The sequence below is a fragment of the Branchiostoma lanceolatum genome, chromosome 2 (assembly GCF_035083965.1).
Source record: "Branchiostoma lanceolatum isolate klBraLanc5 chromosome 2, klBraLanc5.hap2, whole genome shotgun sequence".
Taxonomy (NCBI): Eukaryota; Metazoa; Chordata; class Leptocardii; order Amphioxiformes; family Branchiostomatidae; genus Branchiostoma; species Branchiostoma lanceolatum.
This window is the reverse complement of record NC_089723.1, coordinates 680,775-699,080: the sequence shown is the minus strand read 5'-3', so window position 1 is coordinate 699,080 and position 18,306 is coordinate 680,775. Positions and strand designations below refer to the sequence as shown.

The 18,306-nt window shown below is 43.4% G+C and overlaps 1 protein-coding gene across 9 annotated transcripts in view; it reads right to left on the bottom strand.

Moving 5' to 3' along the window:
* LOC136427114 (semaphorin-1A-like) overlaps positions 1-18,306 on the bottom strand; it is a 145,479-nt gene that overhangs the window by 19,253 nt on the left and 107,920 nt on the right. For 8 of the 9 annotated variants that reach the window (XM_066415836.1, XM_066415834.1, XM_066415840.1 and 5 more), the window contains 5 exons: positions 17,753-17,885; positions 7,735-7,783; positions 6,104-6,166; positions 5,176-5,277; positions 1,676-1,781 (listed from right to left, as the gene is read on the bottom strand). In XM_066415836.1, the coding sequence (XP_066271933.1) occupies positions 1,676-1,781; positions 5,176-5,277; positions 6,104-6,166; positions 7,735-7,783; positions 17,753-17,885 (453 nt within the window). The remainder of the gene's footprint in view (positions 1-1,675; positions 1,782-5,175; positions 5,278-6,103; positions 6,167-7,734; positions 7,784-17,752; positions 17,886-18,306) is intronic. The other variant, XM_066415839.1, reaches the window with a different exon arrangement.

Below are 18,306 nucleotides of genomic sequence, written 5' to 3'. Positions count from 1 at the left end.
GTTTTTCTTAGAAAAAGGACATCTTAGACTGTTCAGTATTCCTTAGAAGATAGACTTTGCTTAGAAGGCTCAGTGTTCCTTAGAGTTAGACTGAGAGGATAACTGCTACTCACACACCACAGCCCTTTACTACTAACAGCACCAGCTGACCTACAGTTACCTGATTACAGGGAGTTTTACGATGAAACTGAGCGCTGTTTCCCTGCTATCTCCCCAGCCATCCCCAACTCCTTATGTCCGCCCCACAAATCCTCCAATTCCAAACTCTCCACCCATTTTATCAGCGCCAGCCAAAGGTTGAACCCCGCGGGGCCCAGACGGCAATGGACTTGAACATCCGAGGAAATTAAAGCTATTTGGCCACCTGCCTATCTGGGAAATTCAATTACAGGAGGAGGCTTCTGTATCTAGGGGTGATCAGATAGAGGAGAACCGTACGATGCAGAACACACAGAACCAGGCTTTCTGCTCAGGCAAGTCAGGATCCCTTAGGGGAAGGATTTATGGTTTGTCAGTTAAGACTACTCCGTATTCTTTAGAAGAAAGACTTACGTTTGTAGTTAAGACTACTCGGTATTCCTTAGAGATATGACTTAGCTTTGACTGTTAAGAATTCATTACAGGAAAGACTTAAATTTTGTAGCTATGATTATTCAATATTCTTTAGTGGAATGACTTAGCTTTGACTGGTTTGAATTCCTCAGCAGAAAGACTTAGCTTTGACTGTTCATGATCAGTATTCCTCAGAGACTAAACTTTTCTTAGACTGTTCAGTATTCCTTAAAAGACTTTGCTTGGGCTGTTTAGAATTCCTTACATGAATGGCTTACTATTCAGTATTCCTCAAAGGAAAGATTCAGCTAACACTGCTCAGTATTCCTCCGAGCACACACCCTGTCAGACTACCATTTGGACATTCCTGCACTGCAACGTTCTTTCCCAGTCAGCTGTTACCCTGCATCGCCAAACTGGCTGCCCCCCTCCCCACGAGCTCCCAAGGTCACCTTGTCCATTGGAAAATTGCATTCCTGATTCAGCTGCACTTTTACATGTCCATTGTTTCATGTCCTACTCCCCACGGAAATTATGACGTCAGTATGGAAGGGGCTCCACTGACAAACTCCTTGCACGTAACCACCCCCCTCCCCACAAACTCCAAGGTCACCTTGTCCAAAGGAAAATTGCATTCCTGATTCCCCTGCACTTTACATATCCATTGTTTCATGTCCTACTCCTCACGGAAATGATGACGTCAGTATATGGAAGGGGCTTCACTGAAAACCTCCTTGCAAGTAACACCCCCCCCCCTCCCCAATCAAAGCTACTGGCCAGTCAGGTCAGAGGGTCAGATTCAGAAGGATAAAGCTAGATCTGAGGTACCAGGGCTGAAATAGGCACCTGCAACGTAGCAGCTAAAACAATCAAAGATTGTAGCCAACAGAAATGAACCACACTTGAAAGATCTTCTGTGTTGGTATCAGTCATTCTGGATCAAAGTTGAAAAGAAAAAGTTAAGATTTGGTTAAGTCCAATTTTTTTTGTATTGACAATTACAGTTCAATTTTGATCCAGAAATGATGCACTTTACACACGGAACCAATACTTAATAAAATCAAGAATGTTTTGCGTTTGTCTGCATACATAATATACAAAACACATGATGGCTTCAGCTTACCTGCGAAGACGGCAGTGTTCTTGTGACTGGGGTCGAACGGACACTTTGCGATGCCGGACATGGTCGGGGCGCCGCCGCTGTACGAACGCTCCGAAAACCTCTCCAACTGGAAAACACAACGAAAGGTTTAGACACATCATCTGCATCAACATCTACATGATCATCATCATCACAAATCATCTTCAACATCATCATCATCTTTAGCATCATCTTCAACATCATCATCATCATCTACAAAAACACCTCCAACTGGAAAACACAAAACTTACGTACAGCTAAAGAGGATAGATAGCCAACTCATAGTCGGGGGCTGAATACAGGGTTCAAAGCTTAGTTCTTCTGGACAGGTGTAACTATTAAATTCTGTGTGGTAGGTGTCCTGTGTGTATTGCATTAGTAATAACTAATTCTCATAAGTTGTGAAACATCATGTAGAATTGGGGCGACATGTTGTTGACTTTTGGTCTGGTACAATGTACTGTATGTGTAGGGGACATGAGTTATCCTTGTTGCGACTCCATCTGCAACAGCCTCTCCTGTAAACCTGACAATTTCCCTGTCCCATGATGGTTTAACTCCCTCCATGTAAGTCGCAGTGCCGTGCGGTCCCATCTGGCCCGGGTTCAGGGTTATTACCAGCTCCGCAGTTTGTTTTAATGACGCCGAATCTCCCGTCGGACAACCGGAAAAGGTCATCTGTTCCGCACCTCAGTCCGCGGGAAAACCGGCATCAATTCCGGAACCCCATCGCCACGCCAACCGTGCCTCTATGCACGTCAGGTTAGCATTCTATCGGCAGGGCTTGAAACACTTTATTTCTACAAGCCTGCACCGGTGATGCTAACGTTAAAAATTTTCAGCTTCAGTTCCTTTGGCTTTAAACAAGTTCCTCAAAAAACAATGTTCTGAAAACATTGCTAGTCATACCATTTTCATCTTTGCTACCAACGATTGTTAAGATTTCCTTGGGCATTTTTGTCCCGGAGGCTAGGAGCTGGCCTGTGTCAGCCTGGGAACAGTCAGATATGCAGGCTAGGAGATGGCCTGTGTAGGCCCTCGAAACAGTCTGGAATCCAGGCTAGGAGCTGGCTTGTGTAGGTCCTGGGAACAGTCTGGCATCCAGGCTAGGAGCTGGCCTGTGTAGGCCCTGGGAACAGTTTGGCATCCAGGCTAAATGCTAGCTTGTGAAGGCCCTGGAAAGAGTCAGATATCCAGGCTACCAGAGTTACACCCATTAGTGTTGCCCCCCTCCCCCATCTGTGTTATGTTGTGCGCTGCGGAAGTGTTTCTCGTAATCAACGTCCCGTTCTGCTCGCTGTTTGCACGTAATCGCTCCGGTATGCGCTCCGCTCGGGTCAAACCCTGAACTTGACAAATCCATTAGCCGATTCGCTCGTCCCGCGCCTTTTCTCTCCCCCACATCACTGCCGACAGCCTATTTACGGGAAATGAGCAGGAACACTCGGAGCACAATCCTCTATAGAAACCGTAGCCACGGCAACCGTTTCCTCCACAAAGCATCTCCCCGAGGGGCCAAGTGTCCTTCCTGAGATGGGAATTAGGGTCCGCTGAGGACGGATCCCGGCTGATTTGTATGGGGAGGGACAACGCTCGTCTGACAGAGACTCCGCGTGAAATTGCCGGTTGTCAGAATGATGCAAGTCCACAGGTCGCTGGAATGGGAAGGAATTGGCAAAATAGACAGATAACTTGTCACAGTTGTTAGACAGACGGGGAAGTACATATCAGTACAGTAGCTGACTCCTCTGGCAAGTTATCTGTCAATTTCAATTCTCAATTTGTCTATTTTGATTTAATTCTAAATTTTTGGTCAATTTCAGTTTTAATGTAGCAATTTCTAGTCTTTCCAGGGATCCGTGTAGCCTGGTGAAGGCTAACAGATCCGCCCAACTCTGCTCCAAGAATGCAGACGTCATTTCCGGCCGATCTGTACGACAGAAACTCCGCATGAAATTGCCGGTTGTCAGGATGATGCATGGCGGCGGCAACGGCGGCGCTTCGGCCGTGATCCCGCTGAGAGGATCGTCCCGCGATGATTATTTTAATTGCGGGAAGCGGGAGATGACGAATCGGGGTGGCTGAGAGGGGCAGCAGTCAGGAGGGGCGATCCGTCTTGTCTTCAGCTCCAAATTATCTCCAAACCCTCAAACTATGGCATAGTCAGTCATCTCCTCTGTACAGCGTATACTCACGTCTTCAGCTCCAAACTAAACACTGATCAGGATTTCCTCAAACCTTAACCTTTTCTGTACAACCTTAAGTATTGTCTTCAGCTCCAAACTCTGTACAGCCTATACTAGTGCTGTCGTCAGCCCCAAACTCATCAGGACTTCTTCAAACATTATCCTCCTCTGCACAACCTACACTTGTCTCCAGCTCCAAACCTCACACTTGTGTAGTAAAAGTCAGAGGGTGGGGAGAGGCAGCAGTCAGAAGGATCCGTCATGTTTATTTTTATTTTTTTTTATTTATTTTTTTATTTTTTATTTTTTATTTATTTATTTATTTATTTTTATTTTTTGGGCATCTTGTCTTCATGCCCAAACTTCACACTGAATATAAGCGATGTTGTATCAGAGGATGGAGAGCTTGTTGTCCTGAATGCTGTCAGTTGCAGTCACAGAACTTTTGCAGATAAAGGAGGGTTGTAAACACTTTCAGCATACTGAGGCCTTTCAGGTTTGGGTCCATCAGTGGTGTGGTGTGTGGTGTGTGGTAATGTGTAAGGTGTTGTTCATCCCTCTATGGCACTGTAATTGCAGAGTAACTGTATCTGCCACACCGAGCACAGAATCACCTCAACACAAAAACAAGAAGTTTACCATTGTGCCAGGAGAAACTGTAATTACCTGTAGCAACTGTCCATGGTTACTGATCACAGTCAGACAGAGGCGGACATTGAGAACAGGTCTTAAAGCTGTTCTAAAGGCTATCAGACCTTTAGAACCAGGGTCATGCAGTCTTAAGGACAAGCTATCAGGCCTTAAGAACGAGGCCCATCTAGACTTAAGTACCTGGTCAGCAGGTGATTTAAGGTTGGGGCTGAGACAGAGGGCTTAGTCTAAATTACAGCTTTAAGGACAGTCTGGGGAAAGTGATCTCATAAGTCTCAGTAGAGCCAGAGGACAGTTTGAGTTCTGGAGGATACAGACATCTGTTTTTTAACTGTCCTTTACTTTAATTAGGGACAGTTTGGTCTGTGTGCAGTAGTCAGGGTCTGAGGAAGGCGCAAAATGGAAAGGCTCAACTCAGCAGTGTCACAACCAATTAGACCCTGTCAATGGGATGCTGTTTGTAAAGAAAATGGGAACTAAAAGGCACAGTTGAACACCAACATGGCAAGGAACTTAGGAAGAGAAAAAGGTTTAACATATAAATTTGGTGTGAAGTTTTCGCTTGGGCCAGAGTACAACATTCAGAAATCTTGCGTCTTTCATACATCACGATGGCAACGAAACGTAGACGAGCACGCTGCTTACCGGATAGTCTCGGCACTTGGGGTCGTACGCGTTGGTTCCGCAGACGAAGAGCGTGGAGTCGTTCCTGAGTTCCAGAACACGGATGAAGTTGTGGCACTCGTGCTATGGGGGGGAGACAGGCAGGTGTCAGGAGGTTATAGTGTAACATGGATCTTATAATGTTTGCCTGAGGCCACACCAATTTAATTTCTTGGTTAACGAATTTAAAAATAAAAAAAATTTAGAAAAAAAAATCATAAAAACAGAAGCCTGGCATTTTGTTTTTTTCTAAAATAAAAATCTGTTAGCCAAGAAATTAAATTGGTGTGGCCTTAGGACGGATCTTACAGTGTACATGGATCTCATAATATTAGCCTGAGTGTCATCCTTGTGAGTTTACCTGGGCTCCCATACTCTCCCCATCAGCAAGGTTAACTAACTTGGATGACACTCAGGCTTGGATCTTATTGTGTATCTCCAGGGAAGGTTTCATTTTCAAGTACAACGTCGAGTTCAAAGGCAACCAGAAATTCATTCAATTGGCATCCAAGAGTAATTAACATGACATCATAGCAGAACAACTGTTACAAAAAGTGAAGACCATTTGTACAGGCCTTCAGACACTTTTAAATTCAAACTTTACACAAAAAGTTCTAATGCTGATACAAATGGGCTACAATGCTGTCACATCATTTCTATTTCACTTTGACAGAAATATGTATGAAAAACACAAAAGTTCTCTAGTCACTTTTCTTGTGTTTTGCTAAGGAAAATTTGTGTGGCATAGCAAAACACACAAACTTGACACACAAAGGCTTTTGTGTTGTTCTCTGGGCACAAGTCTGACATTTTCATCTAAATGTGGCATGACTTTCTTTACCTCTATACCATTGACTGTAAGGCAAGACCACCAAGGTGTAAGGTACATCTGCCTGGTGAGAATACCTACCTTCATCAGTCCCTTCATCTGGCACATTCCCTGGTCGTCCTCGGTGGACTTCCATTCAATCTTCTGAAAGAAAGGAATTCTGTTTACCGACTTGGCAGAGATTTTCATTGACACAGCAGAACGCTCAACAACAACCATTTGGGAGACCTCATAGTCATACATGAACCTCCAAGAAATATTTTGAGCCTTTGTAGATATATTGTTTTATCTTGTCTCCTTGATGATAGAAACAAGGTATTCTAAATGATGGTCTTTTCTACCAAGGAAGGAATTCTTTTAACCGACTTGGCAGAGATTTTTACTGACACAGCAGAACAGCCCACAACAACCAAGTCTTTATGTCCAAACAACATTCTTACAGCCCTTTGTTCTTTGTATATTTCCCAAGGGCCGAAAGATCTTATCTAAGATGAAATCTTCCCCTGCTTGAGTGGGCAGACCTTGTCTTGTTTTCTGGCTTCCTTTCTCTGTTCAAATATCAGTTCATCAGTCAAAGTCCTGCCACAGAGGCTGACAGGGTACGCTGCATGGCATCAGGGGCAAACAAATGGGAAGCTGCCAGCCAGGTGCCATAGGGATGGAATACAGTAGGGCATATGGGTCAAACTTTGACTTATAAGTTGTACTGTAAAAAGGCGAAATGTTCGCAGTGGTTGTATACTCGCGGTTTTCGCAGTGAGTCAGTGACCTGAAAACTGAAAATCAGCACAAACTTTTTTTGTCTTCTGACCACCCTACCGCCTTGTTTCAACTCTGAAGTAGCTGTTTGGCACCCAATTCCATTTTAGTTACAGAGTTAGGCAGCAGGGAGAAGGTTAAAAGCAATGAGAACACTCAATTTTCTCAATACGGCAAAATTAAATCCCTGCCATCATTAACCCATTTACAGTACACTAATTTCATCTATTTGGGTGGTTGTGGAAATTTTTTTTAAATTGGGTATTTTGATCACTGAAAGAAATGCACCACCAACAGGGTGCCTGGGGCAGGGATGGCAGTGCTGTCCCAAGACAGGCTATTTGCTACAGACTCCTGTTGATGGAGAGAGAACAGCCCCACCAGGTAACCTGCAGAGCTGATGACAGATTTAGTACCTCCTGTCTGACAGGTCCTTTCCTACTGCAGAAACTGGATCATCTGTGTATCAATTTGGCAAGGTGAATAATACTATCATTCACCTTTGCCAAAGCTTCATAGGGGCCAGTTTGTGGGAAGGAATACAATACACCTTTCACTGCTCTGACAACTTTCACTTTCACTGCCTCTTACTCTGACAGATTTCACTATCACTGCTTCTTACTCCCAAACTTTCACTTCTTACTCCCAAACTTTCACTTCTTACTCCCAAACTTTCACTTCTTACTCCCAAACTTTCACTTCTTACTCCCAAACTTTCACTTCTTACTCCCAAACTTTCACTAGTACTGCTTCTTACTCCTAAACCCTCACTGCTTCTTACTCCCAAACTTTCACTGATACTTTCTTTGACAGCTTGCACTTTTGCTGCTAATCTTGCCCTGACAACTTTCATTTTCACAGCTTCTTACCCTGACACATATCACTTTCACGTCTTAATTGTTACCCAAGCACCGCTGTTGGATCCAGACATTTACTGACTGTTGATAACTTACCGATCTGAATATCTGGAAGTCTTCAACATCCACCAGGAAAACATGGTTTCTGTAAAACACAAAAACAAAACATTGCACGTGAGCTACAGGTGTACATTAACATGTAAGTAACAGGTATGTACTGTATAATGTACAAGTTTGAAAAGACAATTTTCATCCTTATAGTTATATCAAGTCACAAATTTTAATTTCAAAGTATTCAGAAAAAGAGAAGAAAAGAAAAAGGTTGGAGAGAAGATTTCTATGCAGTTCAGCGTGTTAATCATGATCACAACTGGAGAGATGGTGACTACATGTAGTTAGAACATTCTCTTATACAGTTGTATATAGGAATGTCACAAAACTCTACACTGTCATCCCAGTGTGAAAATTATCTTGTTACAAAAAGAAGTTTTTTTCTGCAGCGGAGAGTTTTAACTTTAAGCAGCTAACTTTTTCTTCCAACTCAGGCATTTTATGATTTCTGATTCATTCCCAGAACTTTACTACTACTCTCTACACTTCAAATGGAATCATTTCATTGCAACTGTTATGAAGTGAAGACAAAGTTATTTCGCGGGAGACTCGAGTCTGCAGAAGTCGAGCTCCTGACACGGACCTGAGAAAACGGAGAGGTGGGAAGTCAAACATCATTTATCACCGGGGAGGGGGTAAATATTTGAAGACGTCTTGTCCCTCACAAGGAGGTGGCTGTGCTCCTTGGGAGGAGAGGGCCAAACTTGGCACGCTTCCTGAGATGCTAGATGTCTTAGTGCGATGAGAGAAGCTTGTAAGCAGTTCTGGGTGTGATGACATCATACTGGGGCAAGATGTATATTTAGATAAGAATACGATCCCATCACGTATGGTTTTATGAGTCTTGCCCTGTGTATACTAGCAGCGAAGTCATCTTCAGTCAAGACGGTCAACTTGGTCTCAAGAGCTTCTTTGCCATTAAAACCCTGATAATAACTTATCCAGTGGGAAAATCTGTGTCTCTGGTTATGTGCAAATTGTTGTATGTCTATTGAGTATTGTATCGTTTTGTTTGTTTGTTGGAATGAAATGAAAAATATACCAGGGCAAACAGAGTTAGATCATCATCATCAACACCACAATCATCATCATCACCACCATCACCACCATCATCATCACCACAATCATCACCACCATCATCATCACCATCATCATCATCATCATCATCTTCATCATCATCATCATCACCACCATCATCATCATCATCATTGATTCGCGATGTTTGCAGCATTCAGTAGCGGCAGTTAAGGTAACTACTTGTTCAGCTTGACTAGTTTTACTCCACAAACTGATGTCATTACTGTTATAAATTACACGTCAAGTCAGATAAATATGAAGGGCTAACATTACTGAGGTGCATTTTTACTGAAAATTGATATATTTCTGTAATAAATCTAACAACATCTTTATCACATGATTTATTCGCTCAGGTAGAGGCTGCTGTGGTTTATAGACACTAAACTTCAGCAGTCATCATTAATAACAACCCAAATACATCCCGCCATTATTCACGATTTATAACGTCCACACAAATTTATCACATAAACACTCCGCACCCTTTTAACAACCCGAACACTAATCCCAGCGTTATAAATCTTCCCTCTCTATCAACTCAAATCCTCTCAATGGAACAACCGAAAGGTCAGCAACATTTTTCCCTGTTTGCTAAATGGTCCCCTGACATGACCTTGTGTGATGATATATGACCTTGGAGGTGTAATAGATTTGGTGATGGATGCATGCTGGGTTTTGGGCGAAATAAAAGGCAGTGGAAGGAGAGGGATGGGCTCCACCTTCCAAAACTGTATATGCAGAAATGTTCGTGGTGGTTTGATGATCACAGTTTTAGCGGTGACCGGTTCACCGCAAAAATTTTCGTCCAATACTGTAGCAGTATGTGACTGTAGCACTGCCTTGAACTTAAGACTTAGCGCGAAATAGAAACAATGCGAACTTAAATGCATTTACAGTACGTCGTTGCCCTAGCCCACTAGATAACAACCCACTGCTCCAACAGCCTCAAAAGGGCGAGTAGAATAAATCCTTCACCTAACACTGCAGACAAACTTTCTTGGCTTTCCCACAACTAAAAATGGTGGAAGGAGAGGGATGGGCTCTGCCTTCCAATACCGTGCTCTAGCCCACTAGATAACAACCCACAGCCCCTACGGCCTGAAAAAGGCTATACAATCACCCCACACAGCAGACAAACTTTCTTGGCTTTCCCACAACTAAAACTTGTCAATTAGGGTTTGTCTTAGCGCAGACAGACGTCTAAATTAGCTCTGCTGGCTGCGGGAGGAGATGGATGAAGCCTGTCAGATCGGAGGACAGGCGGACTCTGTCATGTAATCCCGCGATATTACACACCAGGTTTGATGAGACCGTTTTCAAACTAGAAGCAGCGTTTCTGAAAGCACGAGGCAGCGGAGGTTTCTCCACGGGAGTTACAGATGTACACACTACTGATCTCCTGTACAAAGGGAGCACACACTATAGAACTGTCCATAGAGAGGCTGAAATTTATAATCACTCCTTAAAGTCTTGCTTGAGCTGAGATCAACCTGCTTAAGGGCAATCCCGAAAGTCTCATCAGGAGATTTTGAGTTCCTGAAAAAGTCCAATAAACGGTTCAAGAGAAATCGGGAGCTCCTCGGCAGAGTTAAGAAGACTCCGGTGAAATAAAGAAAGATTTTTGGCTACAGGTGAAAATACAATCTTTTTTTTTTTTTGCTGAAAAAATCTTCTTGGCTGAGATAAGAAGACTACCCTGCCTGGAGGGACGTCTGACATCTTCTGTTAACGGTTAAGTGCCCGGCCAGGGCGTCTGGGCGGCCGTTTGTTTGCCAAGCTTTTTGTGACCTGAACGTGAATCTGACCCTGCAGCTGCACAGGAGACCTGCCGTCGCACAGACATGCAGAACATTGCTCTGGGAGCTGCTGTCTTCAACATCGCTCCTCTGTCTGTCTGTCTGTCTGTCAGTAAGACTGCTGTCTGTCTGTCTGTCAGTAAGATCTCTCATCTGTCTGTCTGTAAGACTGCTGTCTGTCTGTCAGTAAGATCTCTCATCTGTCTGTCTGTCTGTCTGTAATACTGCTGTCTGTCTGTCAGTAAGATCTCTCATCTGTCTGTCTGTCTGTCTGTAATACTGCTGTCTGTCTGTCAGTAAGATCTCTCATCTGTCTGTCTGTCTGTCTGTAATACTGCTGTCTGTCTGTCAGTAAGATCTCTCATCTGTCTGTAAGATCGCATCTCGGTCTGTCTGTCTGTCTGTAAGATTGCTCTTCTGTCTGTCTATAAGTGTCAAATCGCATCTCTGTCTGTCTGTCTGTAAGATCGCTCCCCTGGCTGTCTTTAACCTTCTCCCTGCTGCCTAACCCCCTAACAAATAGAGAATTGGTATCCAAACAGCTACTTCAGTGTGCTAAAGGTTAAGATTGCTCCTCACTCGAAAGATCATCTGTGCTGGTAGAAGTAATTTGGAATCAAAGTTGAGCTGCAAATCTAAGATTATTCCTCTGTCTGTATTCTTCATCAAGGCACTGTCTAGAAACAATTAACACAATCTGGATCATACAGGGATTATACTCTTTATAAAAGCTGCAGAATGACAATCCCTGACAAAACGGTACCTTGTATTTCAAGATAAGAGTTTTGTATTTCCTCCATTCAGCCCTGAGTAGTAAAATCTGGTCCTTATAAAGCCTACATGTCGCTGTAACCAGCTCCGACACTAAGCCGGTTCAACACACGAGTTCTGACAGGTTCTTCCTTTCCAGAGTTAATCCGTCCTTCCGGGGAAACTCAGACTCTGATTAATCCGAGGGGCTTAAAGTCAAGTTCAGCGGACTCAACAGGATGGAATCTCAAGTTCATGACTCATCTCCGAATCCCCCCCTACATCGTGACTCTCCTATCTCTAACATGACCCTACTCTTGTCCGAATGTGTCCTCACAGTAGAGAGGAACTCGGTGATACTAAGAACAGTAGAAGCATCCTTACTAGTCTGTTTTAATCAACGCTTACAGTTAGATGTGCAAAGGTTAGGTGTGACAGGTCGCTCAGTGTTAAATAACCAGCCTAGTTAATTTTCCACAGCTTTGAAACTCCGGCCTGCGTGTCATCTACTTAGGTTTACTTAGGTTCTCATACTAGCAGCTAACTACATTGTAGGAAGGCACCCAGGCTATAAGAATGAGCCATCACAAATCCAAATTCTTCTCTCCGTGTGTCAGAATCTGTCCTCAGTCTCAATGTCCCAAATGGTCCTCATTCACGAGGTTTGTTATTCCAGCGCTGAGAGATTCCAGAAATTTTAAGCCGGGCAGAAACAACTTTCACCCCAAGTGTGAGCAGGATATCGATAAGCACACAGAACGTCGCTTCACGCATCCTTTCTCGTCTTTGGGCCTCCGCCGCGCCGCTTCCGCAACGGAAAACAGGCGGGACAAAAGGTGTGAAAGTGGGCACAACGTTCAGACGGCAGGTAGGACAACAATCATAGACCCGTAAAGACAACAAACCCCGACGTGTGGGCAGGTAGGAGACAAAGGTGCTGAGTGCAGGTACAGGTGTGGGGAGGGGGGTTTACATGTGGGGACGTCAAATTCAGCAGGTATGGGTAAAGGTAGTCCCATCGCCTTTTTGATGCCATAGGGGCAGTGGGTTGTTATCCACTGTGTCTGGGGCATGGTATTGGAAGGTGGAGCCCATCCCTCTTCTTCCACTGCCTTTTACCTCCCAACTGAAGCCAGGTACCCATTTTTACACCTGGGTGGAGTGAGGAAAGTCGTGTACCAAAAGGTAATGACGGATGAATAACATCATTGCCTGATCAGGAGACCATGCCCATACAAGAGTGATTCACGATGAAGAAAACATACAAGACATCCCCCCCCCCCATGTTGCTTCCATACATATTTCTCCAGCAAGTCACCTCAGACACCACAACACAACCATATGACAGGAGGAAATGGCAAAAATTCTTCCCAGTCTTCTTTGCTACCATCTGCTACTTATCTGTCGTTAATTTTCCCTCCTTCTTAAAAGAACCGTTCCTCTAAATAAGTAAATATTCACACTACAGTCATATTACAACTAATAAACACATATAGTTCTCACTACAGGTGATGGTATTTAGGATCTACATGTAATTGTTGGTAACTTGTGTTTTGAGATATGTAACCCTCATGGGGGGCTCACTACTTATTTAGTATAAACAGGAAGTGGATAAAAACCTTCAAAGATCTGTCCATAGATTTTCAAAAAAATTCAGTGTATACAAAACATGCCAGTTGAAACAAACAATACCACAAAAAAGTTATTTTTCTGAATCATTCCAAATAAATGTTCTTCTTATAATTCTTTTACATGTGTAGTGTATACAACGCATACCACTTCAAACAATACCACAAATAACTTTGGAAAACTTTTTTTGAATCATTTGAGACAAATGTCCTTCTGACCCTAATCAAAGGTAGGGTTCAGTTGTACGGTACAGGTGATGTGGACACTAGGCGTTATCATTTAGGATAATGATTAACTATAATAGGGAAGTCTTTTTCTTATCATTAAGAAGAAAATGTCTGTTTATAAATCATCATTTCCTGTCTGATAATAAAGGGCTGGGTTCGGACAATTGTTGGAACGTTTGCTGCATGACTAACTTTTGGTTCAGTTATACGGTAACTAACAGGTGATGTGGGGACTTTTACCAGGAGTTATTATTCTAGGGATAGGGTAATAATTAACTATAATAAGGAAGTCTTTTTCCTATTATTTGGAAGAAACCATCTACATAAATCATCATTTCCTGCCTCCTAATAAAGGGTTGGGTTCAGACAATTGTTGGAACGTTTGCTGCATGACTAACTTTAAGGTAGGGCGAATAACCTGGCACTACAGGGGATGGGTTACTGGGGTGGGGCGGGCAGGTTGGCACATCAGAAGGAAGTGGGTCCTGCGTGGGTCAGCACGTGGGTCGTGTGCCAGAACCCCTCCTTTACCAGGAAGTGGTTTTGTCACTTCTGATTTGATTTAATCGGCTGAATAGAAAACATACAGGCAGAGCTACCCAACTAGCGGGAAGCTATCATAAAGGGCGAGGAAGTGGCTGGTACAACTACAAGATTCCTGTAATTAATTAATTAATCCCATTAAGGCAGGAAAGCCTAATGTCATTAACGAGGGGATTAAGATTTGCATGGTTTCCTGCCGCATTTCTGCATAATCAAAACTCCCCCCCTCATTTCAGCGTTCCGTCTCTTTATTAATTCCATTAGTGCAGAACTAAGCAGGACTCAGGGGAAATTCCAGCTGGAGAAAGGCAGGAAATTCCGCAGTGTTTTCCTTATTGTGTTCCATTGATGTTGTTGAGATTTAATTTGGTGAATGGGAGAAAGATAAGTAAGTGCAGAAAGGAGGGCCCAGAGGAGAATCAAACTGTAGTACAGGAACATGGATGTGTCTCCAGGGCTCCAACCCATTTCCTTATGGTTAGGTCGACATTGACAGATTAGGGTTGGTAATATTGCTTCAGTTTAGGTCAGGATGATGGTTTGATATGACAAATAAGTTTTTGATACACAATGATAAGTGTGTGTTATACAATCTCTGCTGTAGGGGCTGCTAGAAGCTTGATCTTGACAGGCTACATTTTTATTACTACGATAAAGTTTTAAATATTTGCTGTTTGGAAGAGGCAAGCATATAGACCTTTATACTAACCGCTCAGAGTTGATATTGTCTTTTAGTCATGCAATTAGAATTTTTCAGAAATTCTGAGGAGGAAAATTCAAAACAAGGAAGACTGTTTTAAACATGTCTGACGATTCATACAAATATGTAGTCTATGTACATATGTGTTAAGTCTCTGACATTTTAATTGTAAATACCACCGCCAGTTAGGCTAACAGTTGTGTTGATATCTCAATAAAGAATTGAATAGAGTTTAGAAGAACATGACAAAAGAACAAGTCTTCCAATTTGATTGATGTGAAACTGACATCCAGTAAAGCAGCATGTCTTTCGCAGGTTTTGGAGGTTTGTTTTGTTGGGAATGTTGATCCCTTCTCAAGCTGCATTCCCTGGAAAAGGGCCAGGAGTGGTAAGAATACTGGAGGTTCGTTCGGTTGTTTGGAGTCACAACAGGACTTAGGAAAACGTGTGATGACAAAAATCAGATCCCCTGTTTGGACCTATATCAGGATTATACAGAACTTCAGCCTGGAATGTTCAGTCCCATCCCCAGAGACGCACGCTTTCCTCAAGTCAGAACCACATCTGACATTCACATCTCATCAACACTTCATTAACACTTCATTAAAACTTCACCACCTCCTCAGTTTTCCCAAAATTAACTTGACTTTTGGCTTTCTTGTTCGGTTGAATGATGACAAATACAGACATCTTTCACAGAAAATAGGTTGGACCGACCAGGTCCTAGATACATATGAGGTGGATCAAGACAGACTACAAACTGGCCGAAGAAATCTACGGTACTCTACTTTACTTTACTCTCTACTCATGAGTATCGGAAGGCAGAGAAGCCACCAGTTCATACATATACAAATCATAGTGTCCCTACAAGACCATTTCTTTCTATGTCGATCACCTGAATTTACATCAAGACCGAAGCTGTCCAGGGACACAGTTTTCTCAGCAAAGCTATCAACCCAGCTTTCAGGAGTTTGGGAGTTTATTGGCAGATCCATTAGCGAGGTGCACAGAAACCATCCCCCTGTCAGACATGACCCTTCTTACAGCAAACATCTCCATCAGTCTCTGTACCATCCCTCGGGGAGAATTCTACCTCCAGGCTCCTGGAACTGTTTACCTGACATCAGAACACACAATACTCTCCCTGTGACCCTCCAGCAGGCTAATGGTTACACTCCCGATCCTGTCACCCCCGGGGACGGACACCGTGGCACGACCCTCCCCCCCACCTGCTGTTGGTACCACCCTGCACCATCACAGCTGACTCATGGGAAGGCTGACCCCTGCCCCTTGACCCCAGGTCACTCCCCACAGGGCGGCTGATAGGTTGATTGATGGTTTCGGCTTGAGTGGAGCCGTACAATGGGTGGTTTGCATTACAACACAGTAACATCAGGCCTTGTCCCCGCCATGCTTCAACTGGAGCCACTCTGGGCCGACACAAGGAGGCCATTGTTGTGCTTCTTACTTCAAAATCATGTTCTGTACAATACAGCTATTCAGGCTGCTTTGGGCATAACAAGGGGGAAAAACTGTGTGAAGTTTGAAACCGTTTTACTTCAAAATCACGTTGAACAATAGTTCCCCTCAAGGAATGGGAGTGAAAACAAGAATTCTCCATCTTGGTTCAAACTTTGTGACAGAAAAACAACACTAAAAAAGCTTTAAAAAAAAAAATTTCAAAAGGTCAGCCTTTTTTCCTATTCTAACCTTTGAAATAGACTATTTTTCATCCCGTTGTTTCATAAGTTTTATCAAGTCTTATGTGAGGTGAAAGTATTATTGTCAATTTCAACTGTTGCGTGACATGTCGCCAGCAATATTCCTGACCTTGCGAATTAGAGGTCATAAGTAATAACTTCAAGTTTCCCACCAGAGAGAATCTGGCCTTTCTCCAGAACAGCAAATGTCGTCACTTGTTCATCGCCTGTCCCTGACATTTGCAGACCCTGACCTACGACCTCCCAGCATTTAACCCTGTCATTATGAAGCAGGCTCTAACCAGGCCTGACAGGAGAGGGTTGGGGCTGTCAGAGCCAGCTTTATTGGCTGAATATTAGTACATCACCTTCATAACTAGCCTGGATGCCAGACTGTTTCTAGGACCTAAACAGGCAAGCTCCTAGCCTGGATGTCAGACTGTTTCCATGGCCTACACAGGCCTGCTCCTAGCCTGGATGTCAGACTGTTCCCAGGGCCTACACAGGCCAGCTCTTAGCCTGGATGTCAGACTGTTCCCAGGGCCTACACAGGCCAGCTCTTAGCCTGGATGTCAGACTGTTCCCAGGGCCTATACAGACCAGCTTCTTGGCTCCATGGCCAACATGCCCCCAATGAAATTCTACAACAGGCCCCCTGAGTTAGACCCAGCACTATAGATAATATTATAGAGATTGTGGGTCTGGCAGCCAGGCTAAGAGATTGGGGCTTTTAAAGCTGACTTTATTGGCTGAATATTAGTACTACATAACAGCCCTCCTGTATATGTCATCAGCTGCTAGCAAACTAACGTTGAAGTCTGTAACATTTGCCAAACTTTTCAATCTTGCTCCTTTAGTGCAAAGTGCTTTTGTGCTTATCTCTGAGGCAAAGAATTGATCTAAAATGACAGTCCAGAGAATGTAATAAAACACGGCTGTCTGACATACTTACTCAGAATTCTGGCTTGAAACTAAACCGACAGATATTCACCAAACTTTCATTTGTCAGACAACTTTGACAGAAAAGTAGCAAGTAACTTTCACACAGAAGCACGTAGCACAGCAGCGGGCTAACTTCATCCCCAGCAGAAGCTCCTACATACATTCATCTGAAACTTCAATTCTGTCTAACCTCAATTCCCATTTCCAGTGGGCTCAGTGATCTTCACATTTCTCCAGTAATGTAGCAGTTGAGCTTTTGTTACAGAAAGTAGCAAAACTGTGGCGGACTTACTTTGCGCCCAGCAGAAGGTGGTTACAGAAAGTAGCAAAGCTGTGAAGTGTAGCAACTAAACGTTTGTTACAGAAAGTGGCAAAGCTGTGGCGAACTTACTTTGCGCCCAGCACAGCAGCAGGTGGTTACAAAAAGTAGCAAAGCTGTGTAGTGTAGCAGTTGAACGTTTGTTACAGAAAGTAGCAAAGCTGTGTAGTGTAGCAGCTGAACATTTGTTACCGAAAGTAGCAAACTGTGGAGGACTTACAGTACTTTGCACCCAGCAGAAGATGATTACAGAAAGTAGCAGAGCAACGTAATGTAGCAGCTGAAGGTTGGTTACAGAAAGTAGCAAACTGTGGCGGACTTACTTTGCGCCCAGCAGAAGATGATTCCGTCCGTCGTACGCCAGCTCCCGGAGCAACTGGAACTCGTAGTTGTGCGAGCAGTTCGAAAACTCGTCGCTATGGCGATGTCCGCAGAACACCTCGTATTCAGGGGATCCTGCAGAAATACACAACAGGAAAAATTCATCCCAAATTCACAAACACAAAACAATTTCATATTCAGTGGATTCTGCGAAGAAGTTGAAGAACACAACAGCAAAATTCATCACATTTACATGCATAAAAAACTTCACATTCAGGGAAATTAACAAACATTCAGATTAAGATGGTTTGTTAGTTTGTTTGTTTTATTTAGATCTTTATGGTTTAGGTTGAGTAATGAATCAATGTGTGAATCAAGTATCAGCTAACAAACAATCAGTCATCTTCCTAACAAAGAGAGGCTTGAGCCTCTGGTACTGTTGACTCTCATCGGCCCATGGCACGTTTAAACCCTGAAGTCGGCCTCACTACAAATGTACATGTATGCCAGAGCTAAAATAGAGGCTAGAGTCACATCAACAGTCATTACTTCCAGG